The sequence below is a fragment of the Dipodomys ordii genome, unplaced genomic scaffold, assembly GCF_000151885.1.
Source record: "Dipodomys ordii isolate 6190 unplaced genomic scaffold, Dord_2.0 Scaffold201, whole genome shotgun sequence".
NCBI lineage: Eukaryota > Metazoa > Chordata > Mammalia > Rodentia > Heteromyidae > Dipodomys > Dipodomys ordii.
Window position 1 is genome coordinate 2,468,688 of NW_012267417.1, and position 14,520 is coordinate 2,483,207.

A 14,520-nucleotide genomic window follows, 5' to 3' on the forward strand; every position below is an offset into this window, starting at 1 on the left:
AATACACTTGCAGTTCAAACTATTCCAGATGCCTATATATTTGAGTAGCTAATATTCTTCTGCTGTGTTTAATTGACAGCTAAATTTAGTGAACACAAAATAGTTTGGCATGTTATTCTGAAGTAAAGCAAGAAGGTGGCTTTATGCACTGAAAATATAAATATGGAGGCTTCCATCTGCTAAAAACGCTAAACAAGCAGTACAAATAAAATTTAGTGTTTACTAACAAAAGATCCAAAACATTTCACTATACAATAACCCTGTAGAAGTCCCTTTTATTAATACAAACACAAGTGCCAAATCTCATTACAGGGCCCATAACAGATGTAATTGGTATAGATATATACACCAATTACCACGTTACCTAGACTTTGCAAGATTAATCACTCAATTTCAGCGAGTGAGAAATGTGAAATGTGCAAAAATTACCAAGTTAACAGGTAAAGGGTGACAAGTGTTTTTCAAACTTAAACATTATAGTGAATTATAAAGCCCCTGAAAGATAAAGACAGACTGATTTTACTCCACTTTTGAAAATTCTGAACTGTGGTGCAGCTTACCAAAATCTTCAACTATCTACTGTTTGACAAGTCCATGACTTAGAGCATCTTCCCATTTTTCCAGCTTATTGGGCATGCTATTTTGCAACTTTGAAACATTTACCTTATACACCCATCTTACACTTTCTTGCCTGCATCAGGGATTATATGGTATCCTTAAACATACATTGTTAAAAAAGATCTTTCAAATAATCTATTTCAACCTTCTTTGGCTATTTGTACCATTCTTTTTTTTTTTTTTCACACAAATGTCTTATTCAGAAAGTGCCTCCTGTGAGAACTGCTTCCAATGAATGCATTAAACTTGCAAAATCTAGCTTCCCACAATATGTAGTTTTCTACCCTGTACTGTGCAGTCCATATTTACAAAATATTTTAAACTTTACATCAAATCCATTTCCATAGAAAAAAAGTGCAATTCTCTCTCACCCCATATTCTGGAGCAATGACATTCTTCATAAATTTCTACAGAATAGCAGCCTATGACAAGCAAATAAGGTGCTTAGCTTATGCCCAAGGATCTACTTTGTAAGTACTCTGGGCAGTACTTTTGTACAGTGCAGTCTGTGTGCAGCCTACTGGCGAAGTGGCGCCCCAGTCAGATTGGCAAGCTCGATGAGCGCCAGGGCCCCATGCAGGCGTTCCCGCTGCTCTTGTAGCCGGCGCTGGGCACCACTCTTCTCATCTTCTTCCTCATCAGACTGAAGGTATTCCAGAGGGTCCTGCTGCTCCTGATCCGCCTTCTGAACCAGCTTGGCTTTTAAGGTGGGGGCACGCTGCTCTTTCATTTCCCAGTATCTGTGTGAAAGGTGGACACATCAATTATTTGGAACACGTCGAATTCCCAAATACTGACTTTTCTTTTTTTCAAAAAGAAGTTCCTGCTGGGCATCAGTGGCTCACACCTGTAATCCTAGCTACTCAGGAGGCTGAGATCTGACAATCATGGTTCAAAGCCAGCCTGAGCAGGAGAGTCCGAGAGATTCTTATCTCCACCACTCAGAAAACCGGAAGTGGCACTGTGGCTCAAGTGGTAGAGCACTTGCCTTGTGTTGAAGAGCTGAGGCCCAGGCCCAGAGTTCAAGCCTCATGACTGACCAAAAAAAAAAAAAAAAAAAAGATGTTCCTTAACACAGGATAGCTTTTCTGTGTTATAGCTTATATAGTTCTAGTGATTTCACATGTATCATAAATATTCCCATTTACAGAGGGTAAAACTCAATCAACCTAAAAGAAGTGAAGACTTCTGTTCAGGCTTCTATAACTAAAACCCAGCAGTTTCAAATTCCATACTCAACTCTAATTGTGTGTTTTTGCCATTAAACTTATTGCACTGGGGCTGGGGATTTACCTCAGAACTGGAGTGCTTGCCTAACCTACACAAGTCACTGGGTTCAATCTCTATCACTACAAAAGAAAGGGAAGGGAGGGAGGGGAGGGAAAGGGGAAAGGAGAAGGGAAAAGGAAAAGGAAAGGAAGGAGGGAGAAATGAACAATGTAATGTACTAAACTACAATGTATTTGAGAGCTATAAAAACAGTATTTATTATTTCATGTAAAAACGTCCATGTAAAAACGTCCATACAGTTTTACATATAAATGTTTATAATTGCTTTATTTGCAGTAGCTTAAAATAACCCAATGTCTGTCAAAAATTGACAAATATCCTCATAATTGATTATTATCCAGCAATAAGAGGAATGAATTCTTGACACACTCAAAATGGATGAATCTTAAAATAATGATGTTGAATGAAAGAAGCCAAACAGGATACATACTGTTTAACTACATTTATATAAAATTCTAGGAAAAGCCCCGCAGTGGTGACTCATAGCTGTCATACCAGGTATGTGGTTAGTGAGATCATGATTGTGGTTCCAAAGCAGCCTGGGTAGAAAAGTCTGAGAAATTACATCTCAATGGAAGAAGCTGAGTATAGTAGGATATGCCTGTCATCGAGCCATGGTGGGAAGCAAAAAACAGGAGGATCCCAGTCCAAGTGCATGCCCAGGCAGGAAGTGAAATCCTATTTCAAATATAAGGAGGTGTAGCTCAACACCAAAGCCACTTCTGAGCAAGTGCAGGAACCTGAACTTGATCCTAAATGTAGAAACAGCATGTGAAGCTGTGGGAAAGCATGACCAGGTGCTGCTGGCTAGTCTACAGCAGGTAAGTTCTTAATGCTTAAGAGAAAAAAAGTTTATATTGACCCCCCCATTGCAATATGGCATGCAAATTCTTGAAGCATTCTGTATTTTTTCAATGAGTCACAGAAGGCTTTGAAAAAGTTTATTAAGAAGACTTGTGTTTAGGGCACTACTGTAATTTCCTAACACACATTAGAATCTAATGCCACTCAACAATTTCACCGGAAATAAAGGACTTTTCAGGGTTATTTTTACAAAATATGCATAGAAGTAACTTATTTGAAATGAGAGAATCCTCAGTCCCTACCACAACCATAATGCAGACAGGAATCTTCTAAGGCGAGAATAGAGAAAGGACTTACTTTGCCAGCCACTCAGCAGCAGCCTTGTTGTCCACCGCCTGGTGTTTGCTCAGTGTGTCCGTGGGCTCCTCTCTCTTCAGCCTTGCATAAGGGTGCTTTGGACAGTGGCGATTTGCATGGGTGAATCTACTCAGGCAACCTTTAGGACATGGAAGGAAACACTTATGAGAATCCAGCCAGACAGATAGTAAAAATGTTCAGTCTTGTTAGTATCTAAGCAAAGTAAATTCAGGTAGAGATTCAACATTTTATAATGAAACAAGCCTGTACATGGTCTTATCAATGTTAATAAAAGGGACAAGAAAATTTTCTAACACAATTTGGTCATCACCAGAAAATACAAATGAAAAACATGTTCAAAAACTCTGACCTGGGAATTCTGTTCTTGGAGTCAATCATAAAGATACATCTCAAAAGATGAAAAAAGTTCCAGATGTGAAAAATATTCCTCTCAGCTTGGTTGGTAATGAACATAATTAAAAGCATGCTACATATTCAGTAGCTAATATTTGCTTAAGCAAAAATTAAGTAGAATGAGGAAGTCTGTTGAGCTTCTGCACAGTACAGGAAAGAACAGAATGAAAAGACAACTTACAGTAGGAGAATAGCTTTGCTATCCACTCATCAACGAAGATTAATACCCTAAATATATAAAGAACTAAAAAAATTACCAAAAGCAACCAAACCAAACAATGGATAAATGATCTGAATCAATTGTATGTTCTTTCTTCAGGGTATAACCCCTGTTTTCACTGTATTTGGTTCTGGTGTCCTGCATCTTGTATATACATTTTTCTAATTTGGGGAGGGAAAGGGAAATAACAAAATGCTGCAATAAGGATACAGGATGACCCATTGTAACAATGAGATGTACAAGACAGTATGTTGAAAACAACTTTGCGGGGATTGGGGCGAGGGGTGGAGAGTAGAGGTGGGGAGGAAAGGGATGGTAGGGGAAAAACAAAGGAGGGGGTAACAATGCTGGATAGAAAATAGACTCATTATCTTGCTCATGTAACTGTAACCCCTCTGTACAGTATCTTTACAATAAAAAATATATATTATAAAAAAGTTTTCAAAAGTGAAAAACATGAAAAGTGTTCATTATCTTTAGCTATGAGGGAAATACAAAAGCACAATGAGATCCCATCTCACCCATCACAACAGTAATCACTTAAAAAAAATCTTGGTGCGGATGTGGAAGAATCTTTATTAATAAGAATGTAAATTACGGCAGCACTTATGAAAAACAGTATTCAGGTTCCTCAAAAACTAAAAATAGAACTATACAACTCTTAATTTAGTCAGCATACAAAAGAAGACACCTGCACACCTATTTACTGTGGTACTGTTCACAAAAGCCAAGGAGCCAGTCTGAATGCCAGTTAGTAGATAAGTGGATTAAAAAACTATGGTATATGCAAATGGAGTGTTATTTAGCCATTAAGAAGACTAAAGTTACATCATTTGCAGAAAAATCAAAGACATCATGTTAAATAAGCTGGACACAAAAAGGTAAGTATCAGAAGTTTTCTAAATATAAAACTAAATGTTAAAAAGTCTGTAATCATTTGTAACATAATAAAAACTATAAAGAAAAGTAACAGCACTGTACTAAATTTTATAAAAAATATAGCAAAAATCTATAAATTGTGATAAAAGATTGGTTAATATGCTTATTTCAGTTTAGTATTTGAAAAGTTTAACCAGACACAATAGCTTCTGCCTCTAATTCCTACTCAGGAGGCAGAAATTGAGGACGGTAGTTCTAGGCCAGCCTGAATGAAAAGTTAGCAAGACCCACATACCAACAAATAAACAAGGAATGGTGGTTCACAGTATAATCCCAGCCATGCAGAAGGTATAAGTTAGAGGACTGTGGTCCAGGACAGCCCCAAGGAGGGGAGGGAGAGGTAGTAAGACTCTATCTGAAAAATAATTAAAGCTCCGGATACCTCAAATGGTAAGTTAACTGCCAAGTAAGCACAAGACTTGAGTTCAAACCCTGTAACCCATCCCCCCACAACACACAAAGTTGAAAACTTAAAACCAATGTAAAAGATTACTCTGAAGGTTGTATTTACTTTTATAGATATTATTATCTCCTCCTCAAAATTAAATGTAGCATTTTGAATTTTCTTTTAAGGCTTTCATATAAAAAGAATAATTTATTTAGAATTCAAGACATTTCCAAGAAATTAAGCATGGATCACAATTAACAAGAAAACGTGGGCCAGGGTGGAGCAGAGTGGTAGGATGCCTGTCTAGCATGCATTCATGCCCTAGATTTCATACTCAGCACTTGGGGATAGTGGTGGAAAGCTTATATGGTGTTTTATAAAATTGTAACAAAAATTTTCTTCCCTGAAAAAAATCCAAGTAAAACACACTTTACCTATGAACTCATTATTTTTCCAGAAACTTAACTTTAAGTACCATACCATTTTCTGAACAAACAAAAGGCTTCTCTCCAGTATGAAGACGCTGATGAGTTTTGAGCTGTCCACTTTGAACAAAGGCTTTTCCACAGTCTGGATAGTCACACAGATAGGGTCTCTCACCTAAAAAGACAGATGTTACATTATACCTGAGACAATAAGGCAACAGATCACAAATGTACAATAAAACACATTACTGTACACAAAGGGACAAGTGGCAAGGTCCCCAGCATCATGTGGGTGGTATCAAAAGAGGAAACACAGTATCCTCTTTAGGCTATGGGCTGTCCAGAATCCAGGCTTAAATCCTTGAAGTTTTTATATTTACTTTGCCTATATTTTTTATTTCCCATACTTTAAATCCTAAGCTCTTGCTGATTCTTTACAATGTCTACCACTCTTGTTTTCCATGGCTATTTCCTCTAGGATGGCCTCCAATACCACCCAACCTGAAGGGACCCTCCCATATCCTCCTAACTGGCTTCTAGACTCTTCTTGCATAGCACTTCCATAGTAGCTGGCATAGAGCTCTGTTTGTCATACCATCTACCTCCCAGATCACCCTAAACTCTACTCCATTCTTTGGACAACTGAAAATTACATGCTGACTTTTATATGTTATATAATCTTAGCTACTGGAAGGGGTCAGAATTTACCTGTATCTCCCCCAGGACAGACATTCTAGCCTGGAGGCTATTCTTTCTCATCTTTTTTTTGTTTGTTTGTTTTACTTTGATTTAGGAGTGGCCTAATTAATTTTTAAAATATAAGAGTCACCAAAATTAAATTACTTCACAAAGTAATAGTTTTGATAATAGTATCTAAAGTTAACAATGGTAATCTAATATAATAGTTTAATAATGGTATCTAATATATCTAGTAAGCTTACTTTGTAATGATTCCAAATTTAAACTTTACCGCTTTTTAGGGATTTGATTAAGAAGGGTATACTTCTGTAAACACCAAAAGAAAGAAAGAAATAGAAAGCTTGTGTGTGATGGCCCATGCCTGTAAACCTAGCTACTGGGGAGGCAGAAACAGGAGGATCAAGGTCAACCCAGGACAAAGTAGTGAGATCCTGTCTCAAAAATCAGGGCTAAGGACACAGCTCAAGTGTAGATTAATGGTTTACCTTGCACAAGGCCTCTAGATTATTAGTTCAAACCCCTGAACTGCAAAAAATTAAAAAACAGGGGTGGGGGGGCTGTCAGTAGACTGAGAGGTAAAAGTGCTATCCAACAAAAATAAACTGTAACAAGTTTCATTAGAAAGGAAAAAGGCAGCCGGTATCAGTGACTTAAATCTATAATCCTAGCTACTCGGGAGGCTGAGATCTGAGGACCATGGTTCAGAGCCAGCCCAAACAGGAAAGTCTGTGAGACTCTTATCTCCAATGAACCACCAGAAAACAGGAAGTGGCACTGTGGCTCAAGTGATAGAGTGCTAGACTTGAGCTGAAGAGATAAGGGAAGCACCCACGCCCAGAGCTCAAGCCCCAGGATCAACAAAAAATAAAAGAAAGGAAAAGGGCAGATTCATTTTAGTGTGATTTCAATACATAATAATTACTATTAGTATCAGTCTTATTTATTCTTTTTCACATTAAGTACATTTCACACTTACTGAACATCGTGATTTAGACCTCTACATTCCAAGTGCTAAGCGTCACACATATTGTCAGTGTAGCTCTCAATTTAAGGGCCAAATACATTGTAATTCAGTGGTAATCCATGTTTTGGCACTTAAGTTTCATGTATAAATTAGAGGAAGAAAGGCAATAGTGGCTCACGCTTATAATCCTAGCTACTCAGGAGGCTGAGATCTGCGGATCACAATTTGAAGCCAGCCTGGGCAGGAAAGTCCATGAGACTCTTATCTCTAATAAACCACCAAAAAACTGGAATTGGTGCTATGCTCAAAGTGTTAAAGCACTCCAGCCTTGAGCAAAAGAGCTCAGAGACAGTCAAGCCCCATGACCAACAATACATACATACATGCATACATACATACACACAAAAGAACTATAAGGTTCATTCCCCTGGGGCCAACTTTATGGAGAGAAAAATGGTGCTCTATAAATTAAGTTTGGGATCAGTGATACATGGAATATTTCTACATACAAATAAAGATGCATGAATAATCTTGGGATAGCTACTTAAACTACATTAATTCTGAAAAATCAGTTAAACATAAAGTTAATGGTTTGGTTAAACACTCTAATGGCATACTAAACACTCTAACTATTCTATTAATAATTGATGATTACTCTGGAAAATATACTTATCTCCAATTGCTCAGCAAACAAGAACAAGAATTGACAGATGAGATTACACCAAATTAGTTTCTGTATGCCAAAATAATAACCACAACCAAGAGACAATAGAGAAAAAAATCTTCACCAGGTATTCAATGAAAAATTAATATCCAGAATATAAAAAGAGCTAGGAAAGTTACACAGTGAAAGAACAAAGTAATCTAAGTACAAATGAGTTGAATACTTTTCTCATAAGAAATACAAATAGCTAATAAATATGTAAGTGTTCAACATTGTTAACCATGAAGATACAAATTGAAACTGCACTAAGATTTCATCTCATCCCATCAGAAGGACAATCATCAAGAAAACAAAAATAAATGCTGGCAAGGATGGAGAAGGGTTTTATACACTGTTGGTGAGAATGTAAACTAGTAACAACCACTATGAAAATCAGTATGGAGGTTCCTCAAAAAATTAAAACTTACGACTCTACACCACTCTTGGGAATATATCCAAAAGACAGTAACTCAATATATAAAAAACCTGTATATCAATATCCATGTTATTGCAGCTCTATCTATCTATGCCCAGCATAATGAAATCTACCAAAATCCATTTGAATTAGAATATGGCAGAGGACATGACATTTTTTCAAAGTACTATGTGCACATCTGGAAATACCACAAAACAAAAATATACTATAATATATGCTAATTAAAAATAAAGTGTTAAAAATTAGAGATTGCTGTTTTCATATTTGGCCTACAAATGAGTTTTAGTAATTAAGTCATCTTGGGGCTGGGAAGGTGGCTCAGTGGTAGAGCATTTGCCTTGCATACCTGAGGCCCTGGGTTCAATTCCTCAGTACCACATAAGCAAAAAGAAAAAAAGCCGAAAGTGGCGCTGTGGCTCAAGTGGTAGAGCACTAGCCTTGAGCTGAAGAGCTGAGGGATAGTGCCCAGGCCCAGAGTTCAGGCCCCACAACTCCCCCACAAAAAAAAAAAAAATTAAGTCATCTTAAGAGCATATCAAGTAAAATTCAGGTAGGCACAGGGTAGAACTCATTTTACAATAATATGACCATGACATCTAGCTTAATTACCACAGTAATTTTGGAGGTCACATGGAACAGATGTTCCAAATAAACTACCTCAACAAAAGGCAACTGACTACACAGTGCTTGTTTTTAAAACTTCAAAAACAACAGTGAACAATGTAAGAAAACTTAAAGGTACCAAAAATTTTTCCACTTACCTGTATGAGTCCTTTTGTGAGCCTGGAGTGATTTCTCCCTTGGAAATACCCTATTACAGATGTTACAACGGATCCTGCTAGATGAATGTTCTCCTTCATTTATTAAATCCCGAACTGTATCTGCTCTGGGTCTACCACGCCGGATTCCATCCTGTAAACAATGTTTACAAACCTTAATATAATTTATATTCACAAAAGCAATATATTATAAAAGATAAAGTCTTTCTTGAGTGACATTAGCAAAAACAGTGGGGTAAATAGTTCCAATAGCCCATCCCTCAATATAAACCATTGAAAAATTTAGGAAAAACTATCCAAATTAGTCCTGTGGATACTCAGCAAATATTGAATAAGGAGAAAGCTTTGCAATTTTTACTAGTCCGTTCTCTTTCCCTTGCCCAGTGTGTCATAACAAAGCCTATATTCCTATTGTAGGAACTTAGTCCCACCTTCCAAAGGAAACAGAGCAGACTTTATTCTGAAATAAGTGTTTACCCAAGAACTCTCCCAGAACATATAATTGATTCTTCAGAGGACAATGCTCAAAAGTCTTTCAAGGCAAATAATCTGATGCCAGATGGGCAGTTAAGAACTGAGACAAAAAGACACATTAAAAGCCTGTACGGAATAGCGGGGAGGAAGAGCGGGGAGAAAGTGAAGAAAGTTTCTTTGAAAAATTAGAGCATTAACAAATGTTCAGGGCTGGGAAGGTGGCTCAATGGTAGAGCGCTTGCCTTGCATGCATGAGGCCCTGGGTTCGATTCCTCAGCACCACATAAGTAGAAAAAAAAAGCCGGAGCAGTGCTGTGGCTCAAGTGGTAGAGTGCTAGCCTTGAGGTGAAGAGCTGATGGACAGTACCCAGGCCCAGAGTTCAGGCCTATGACCGGACCCCCCAAAACAAACAAACAAACAAACAAAAAAAAACCCCACAAATATTCAAATACTTAGAAAGCCACACATGGTTCATTTTCAGGCCAGATAGGATGCTCAGGAAAACCTTCATAGTCTCTAAAATTTTGCCTCTGCTTGATCTTTAGGCTCAGTACAGCAAAAAAAGAAGGAGTATAGTGTGGCTAAGCACTAAAAGTGTGCCCCTAAGCTTATAGCCCAATTGTAGAGTACAGAGCTCAGCTCTTACCACTACCATCATGAAAACAACAACAACAAAAACTATTCTCCAAAGACTTGGAAAATCTCTCTTTTTTTGGTTGGAAGGTGGGAGAAGAGAGTTTCAGGATTTAAGGGAATCTCTCAAAATCCTAAATGGGCAGGATGCTGGTGGCTCACATCTATCAGCTACTCAGGAGGCTGAGATCTGAGGATTGCAGTTTGAAGGCAGCCCAGGCAGAAAGTCTGTGAGACTCTTGTCTCCAATTAACCACCAGAAAACTGAAGTGAATCTGTAGCTCAAAGTGGTAAAACACTAGTATTGAGCAGCAAAGCTTAGGGACAGCACCTAGGCCCTGAGTTCAAGCCCTATGACAACAACAACCACAAAAATATCCTAGATGGACATAAACAAACAAAAAAAGAACATAAGGCTCCAGACTTTAAGCCCTCTATAGATCACCTCTGTATAATAATAAAGTAAAAAGTAAAAAAAAAAAAAAAGACTGGCAGTGTAGGTCAGGAGGTAGAGTTCTCCTTATTAAGTATGAGACGGTGTTCAATCTCTACTATCACCAGACAAACAAAAATTTGAGTATAGAAATCCTCTGCCATGAAAGGATCACTTTCTCATGGGGGTGGGGGGTGGGAGGTCCTGGAGCTTGAACTCAGGGTCTGAGTCCCCCTGCGTTCTTCAGCTCAAGGCGAGTGCTCTACCTCTTGAGCCACAGAACCACTTCTGGTTTTCTAGTGGTTTATTGGAGATCAGAGTCTCACAGACTTTTCTGCCCAGGCTGGCTTTGAACCATGATCCTCAGATCTCAGCCTCCTGAGTAGCTAGGATTACAGATGTGAGCCACTGGCGCCCGGCTCCCTGAGTTTTTTAGCTCAAAGCTAGTGCTCTATCACTTGAACCAGAGCTCCATTTCCAGCTTCTTTTTTTAGTGCTTAATTGGACTAAGAAATGTATTTATTACCTGGCTTATTAAATAGTAACCACTCTATACAACATCTAAACTGTGTGTATGTGTGGAGAGAGAGAGAGACAGTTTCAGAGCTGTTCCTGCCCAGGCTGGCTTTGAATCACAATCCTACAATCTTAGCCTCCTGACTGGCTAGGACAATAGGCATGAACCAACCATCCCTGGCTTTTCTAACATGTTATTGACTCGACTCTATGCAATTCAGAATAACTGATTTGCTATTGAATATTTAAAAAGTTATAAATGAGGTGCCAGTGGCTCATACCTGTAATCCTAGCTACTAAGAAGGCTGAGATCTGAAGGAAAGTCTTTGGGACTTCTATCTCGAATTAAACACCAAAAAGCCTGAAGTAGTGCTGTGGATCAAGTGGTAGAGTACTAGCCTTGAGTAAAAAAGCTTAATGACAGCTCCCAGCACAGATACAGGCACAGGCACACACGCACACAGAAAGATTATATATGTAACATATAAGAATATATATATAATATATAAAATACATATATATGAAAAAAGCTTGTCTAACAGAGAAGAAGACACAAAACGTTAACCATACTGCTATATTTCAAATAACACTTCAGTTCTCCACAAGCAAACTAGGTTTTCCAAAGGAGGAAGTGCTGCAAAATACAATACAATACAATACAATACAACATACTGACCACAGACAGGTAAGGTTTCACTAAATACACTCTTTTATCTGAGTCATCTAATGCCCTAAGTAAATGAAGGATCTTTTAACAATACATTTTTAAATAAGCCATACTACTTACTTAAAAAGTACCATTTTCATTTTGCTCCTAACAAAAACAAGAAAACTATGTTTCTAGGCCAGTTTTGACAATTACAGCATGAACTCATCATAAAACAACTGCATCTGTGGCCTAAGGAACAAATCTTACCAAGATTGTTGACAGTTCACAAGAAAAAGATATACCAGCAAGCAATTTCTTTTTTTTTTAATTTAATTTTATTTTATTTGTGAACATACTGTACAGAGGGGTTACAATTGCATGGGCAGGATAATGCGTACATTTCTTACCAAGCATTGCAGCCACCAGCAAGCAATTTCAAGAAGCATGATTTTTTGCTGGTCGCCGGTGGCTCACACCTGTAATCCTAGCTACTCAGGAGGCTGAGATCTGAGGATCTCGGTTTAAAGCCAGCCCAGGCAGGAAAGTTTGTGAAACTCTGATCTCCGATAAACCACTAGAAAACCGGCAGTGGCACTGTGGCTTAAGAGGTACAGCACTCACACAGGGACAGCGCCCAAGCCCAGAGTTCAAGCCCCATGATTGACCAAAAAAAAGGCATGATTTCATTACCAAAAACTTCTGCATACTTTAGTAAATGTAATTTTTTTTTTCTTTTTTTTGGTCCGGTCGTGGGGCCTGAACTCTGGGCCTGGGCGCTGTCCCTCAGCTCTTCAGCTCAAGGCTAAGCTCTACCACTTGAGCCACAGTGCCACTTCCGGCTTTTCTCTTTTTTGCTTATGTGGTGCTGAGGAATCGAACACAGGGCCTCAGGCATGCAAGGCAAGTGCTCTACCACTGAGCCACCTTCTCAACCCCTAGTAAATGTAATTTGTGTGTGTGTGTGTGTGTGTGTGTGTGTAAGAGAGAGAGAGAGAGAGAGAGAGAGATTGATCCTGGGGCTTGAACTCAGAGTTTAGGCACTAATCCTGATCTTTTTTTTTTTTTTTCTCCAGGCTACTAGCACTCTACCACTTGGCTTTTTGGTAGTTAATTGGATATAGTCTCGTGAACTTTCCTGGCCAGGGTGACTCTGAACTGCAATTCTCAGATCTCAACCTCTTTGAATAGCTAGGATTACTCAGTGGTGTGAGCCACTGGTGTTCAGCTCCTTTACTAAGTGTAACTTAAAAAAAATAATAATTTGTGTACCTCCAGAAGGCAATTAGTAATTTTGAAAATGTTTAGTTATGTGATGACTAAAAAAACTTAATTCCTTGATATTTTTATACAGTGAAATACAAATAAAGGGAATAAACATAACCTAGAAGGTAAATTAGATCTTAAAGTATTCATACTTAGATGAGAAAAACTATAATTGATCCTATTTCTCTTCTCTCATTCAGATCTAGATCCAAAATTCCTATAACCTTGTATCTGCCTCCTAACCCTTTCATCTAGATTTATCTTCACAATTTCCCAAATCTTAACTCTAATATACCTCTGGCATTGTGTATACCTTTGCATAAATCAACTGAAAGTGATTTGCTATAATATTTCATACATATTCTATATCAGCTGCTACTAAACAAATTAAAATAACTCCCTTAAAGTCAATTTATAGTCAGGCTCACGCCTGTCATTCTAGCTACTCAGGATCTTAGGTTCCCAGTTCACAGCCAGTCACAGGAAAGACCATGAGACTCTTATCTCCATACCAGAAAACCAGAAGTGGTGTTGTAGCTCAAGTGGTAGAGTGATTGCCTTGAGCTGAAGTTCAGGGATAGCGCCCAGGCCCAGAGTTAAAGCCCCCCCCGCCCCCCAAAAAAAAGTTCTGGAAGGTTCCTCAGTTCTATCACCTATAAATCTTAATCTCAAAGCCTCTTCTCTACTTTCTCCTTCCTCATCATGCAAACAAGATTAAATGAATTCGAAATGTTAAAAACATCCAACACAGAGCCAGGCAGCAGTTTGCTGCTAACATTATGAAGTGCTTACTCCATGTCAGACAGTAAATGGCAGCTAATATGCCACCTGACACAAGGTTTAACATGTTACCAAAAATTAGCATGTACAAATTTCTGTAACTCAGTTGTATGACTACATGCAGTCTAGATGTTATGTTAAAGAAAGGGGACTTGAGAAAGACAGTGGCAGGTTATAAAGGGTGAACAGTACTTAAAAAAGCCTCCACAACACAAACATAAAGTCAAGGGCATGGGGAGGCTTGGAGTAATGTTAAACCTGAAGTCTTCTCTCCCAGAATTTTACCAAACAGAAGATATGCTAACATATAATTATACACCAATAGGGGCCCCAGTAAGTTGGCAGATGGATATCCTCCTAGACAAGGGTGGCAGTGTTGGACAGCAACAAACAAAAAGCAAGAGGAAGTTGACACAGGGTTGTAGGCATAGATGTTAACTCCTCCCTTGGGAACAGTGGCAACAAGACAGTAAGTGAACACAAATGTGCTCAAACCCACAGCTGTCTTGACAATTACAGCATACTAAGAGGCATACTGAAGTCATAGCAGGAGTATGTTACTGGCACTGCCTATATTACAAACCTGCCATCCATCTTCCTAGGAAGTGAGAACATTTAGCATGATTCACAGGACTCAACAGGACAAAAAGGAACCTTACTTCATTGTTGGTGGGAATGTAAACTTGTTCAACCACTTTGGAAAGCAGTATGGAGGTTCCTCAAAAGACTTCACAT

At 38.4% G+C, this 14,520-nt stretch overlaps 1 protein-coding gene across 1 annotated transcript in view; it reads right to left on the minus strand.

Moving 5' to 3' along the window:
* Positions 1 to 724: 724 nt before the first annotated feature.
* The window catches only part of Znf367 (zinc finger protein 367), a 17,661-nt gene continuing 3,865 nt past the window's right edge, over positions 725 to 14,520 (minus strand). Inside the window, exons 2-5 of the mRNA XM_013034937.1 lie at positions 9,019 to 9,169; positions 5,511 to 5,630; positions 3,070 to 3,208; positions 725 to 1,358 (exon numbers count right to left, since the gene is read on the minus strand). Of these exons, the coding sequence (XP_012890391.1) occupies positions 1,136 to 1,358; positions 3,070 to 3,208; positions 5,511 to 5,630; positions 9,019 to 9,169 (633 nt within the window). The 3' untranslated portion in view covers positions 725 to 1,135. The remainder of the gene's footprint in view (positions 1,359 to 3,069; positions 3,209 to 5,510; positions 5,631 to 9,018; positions 9,170 to 14,520) is intronic.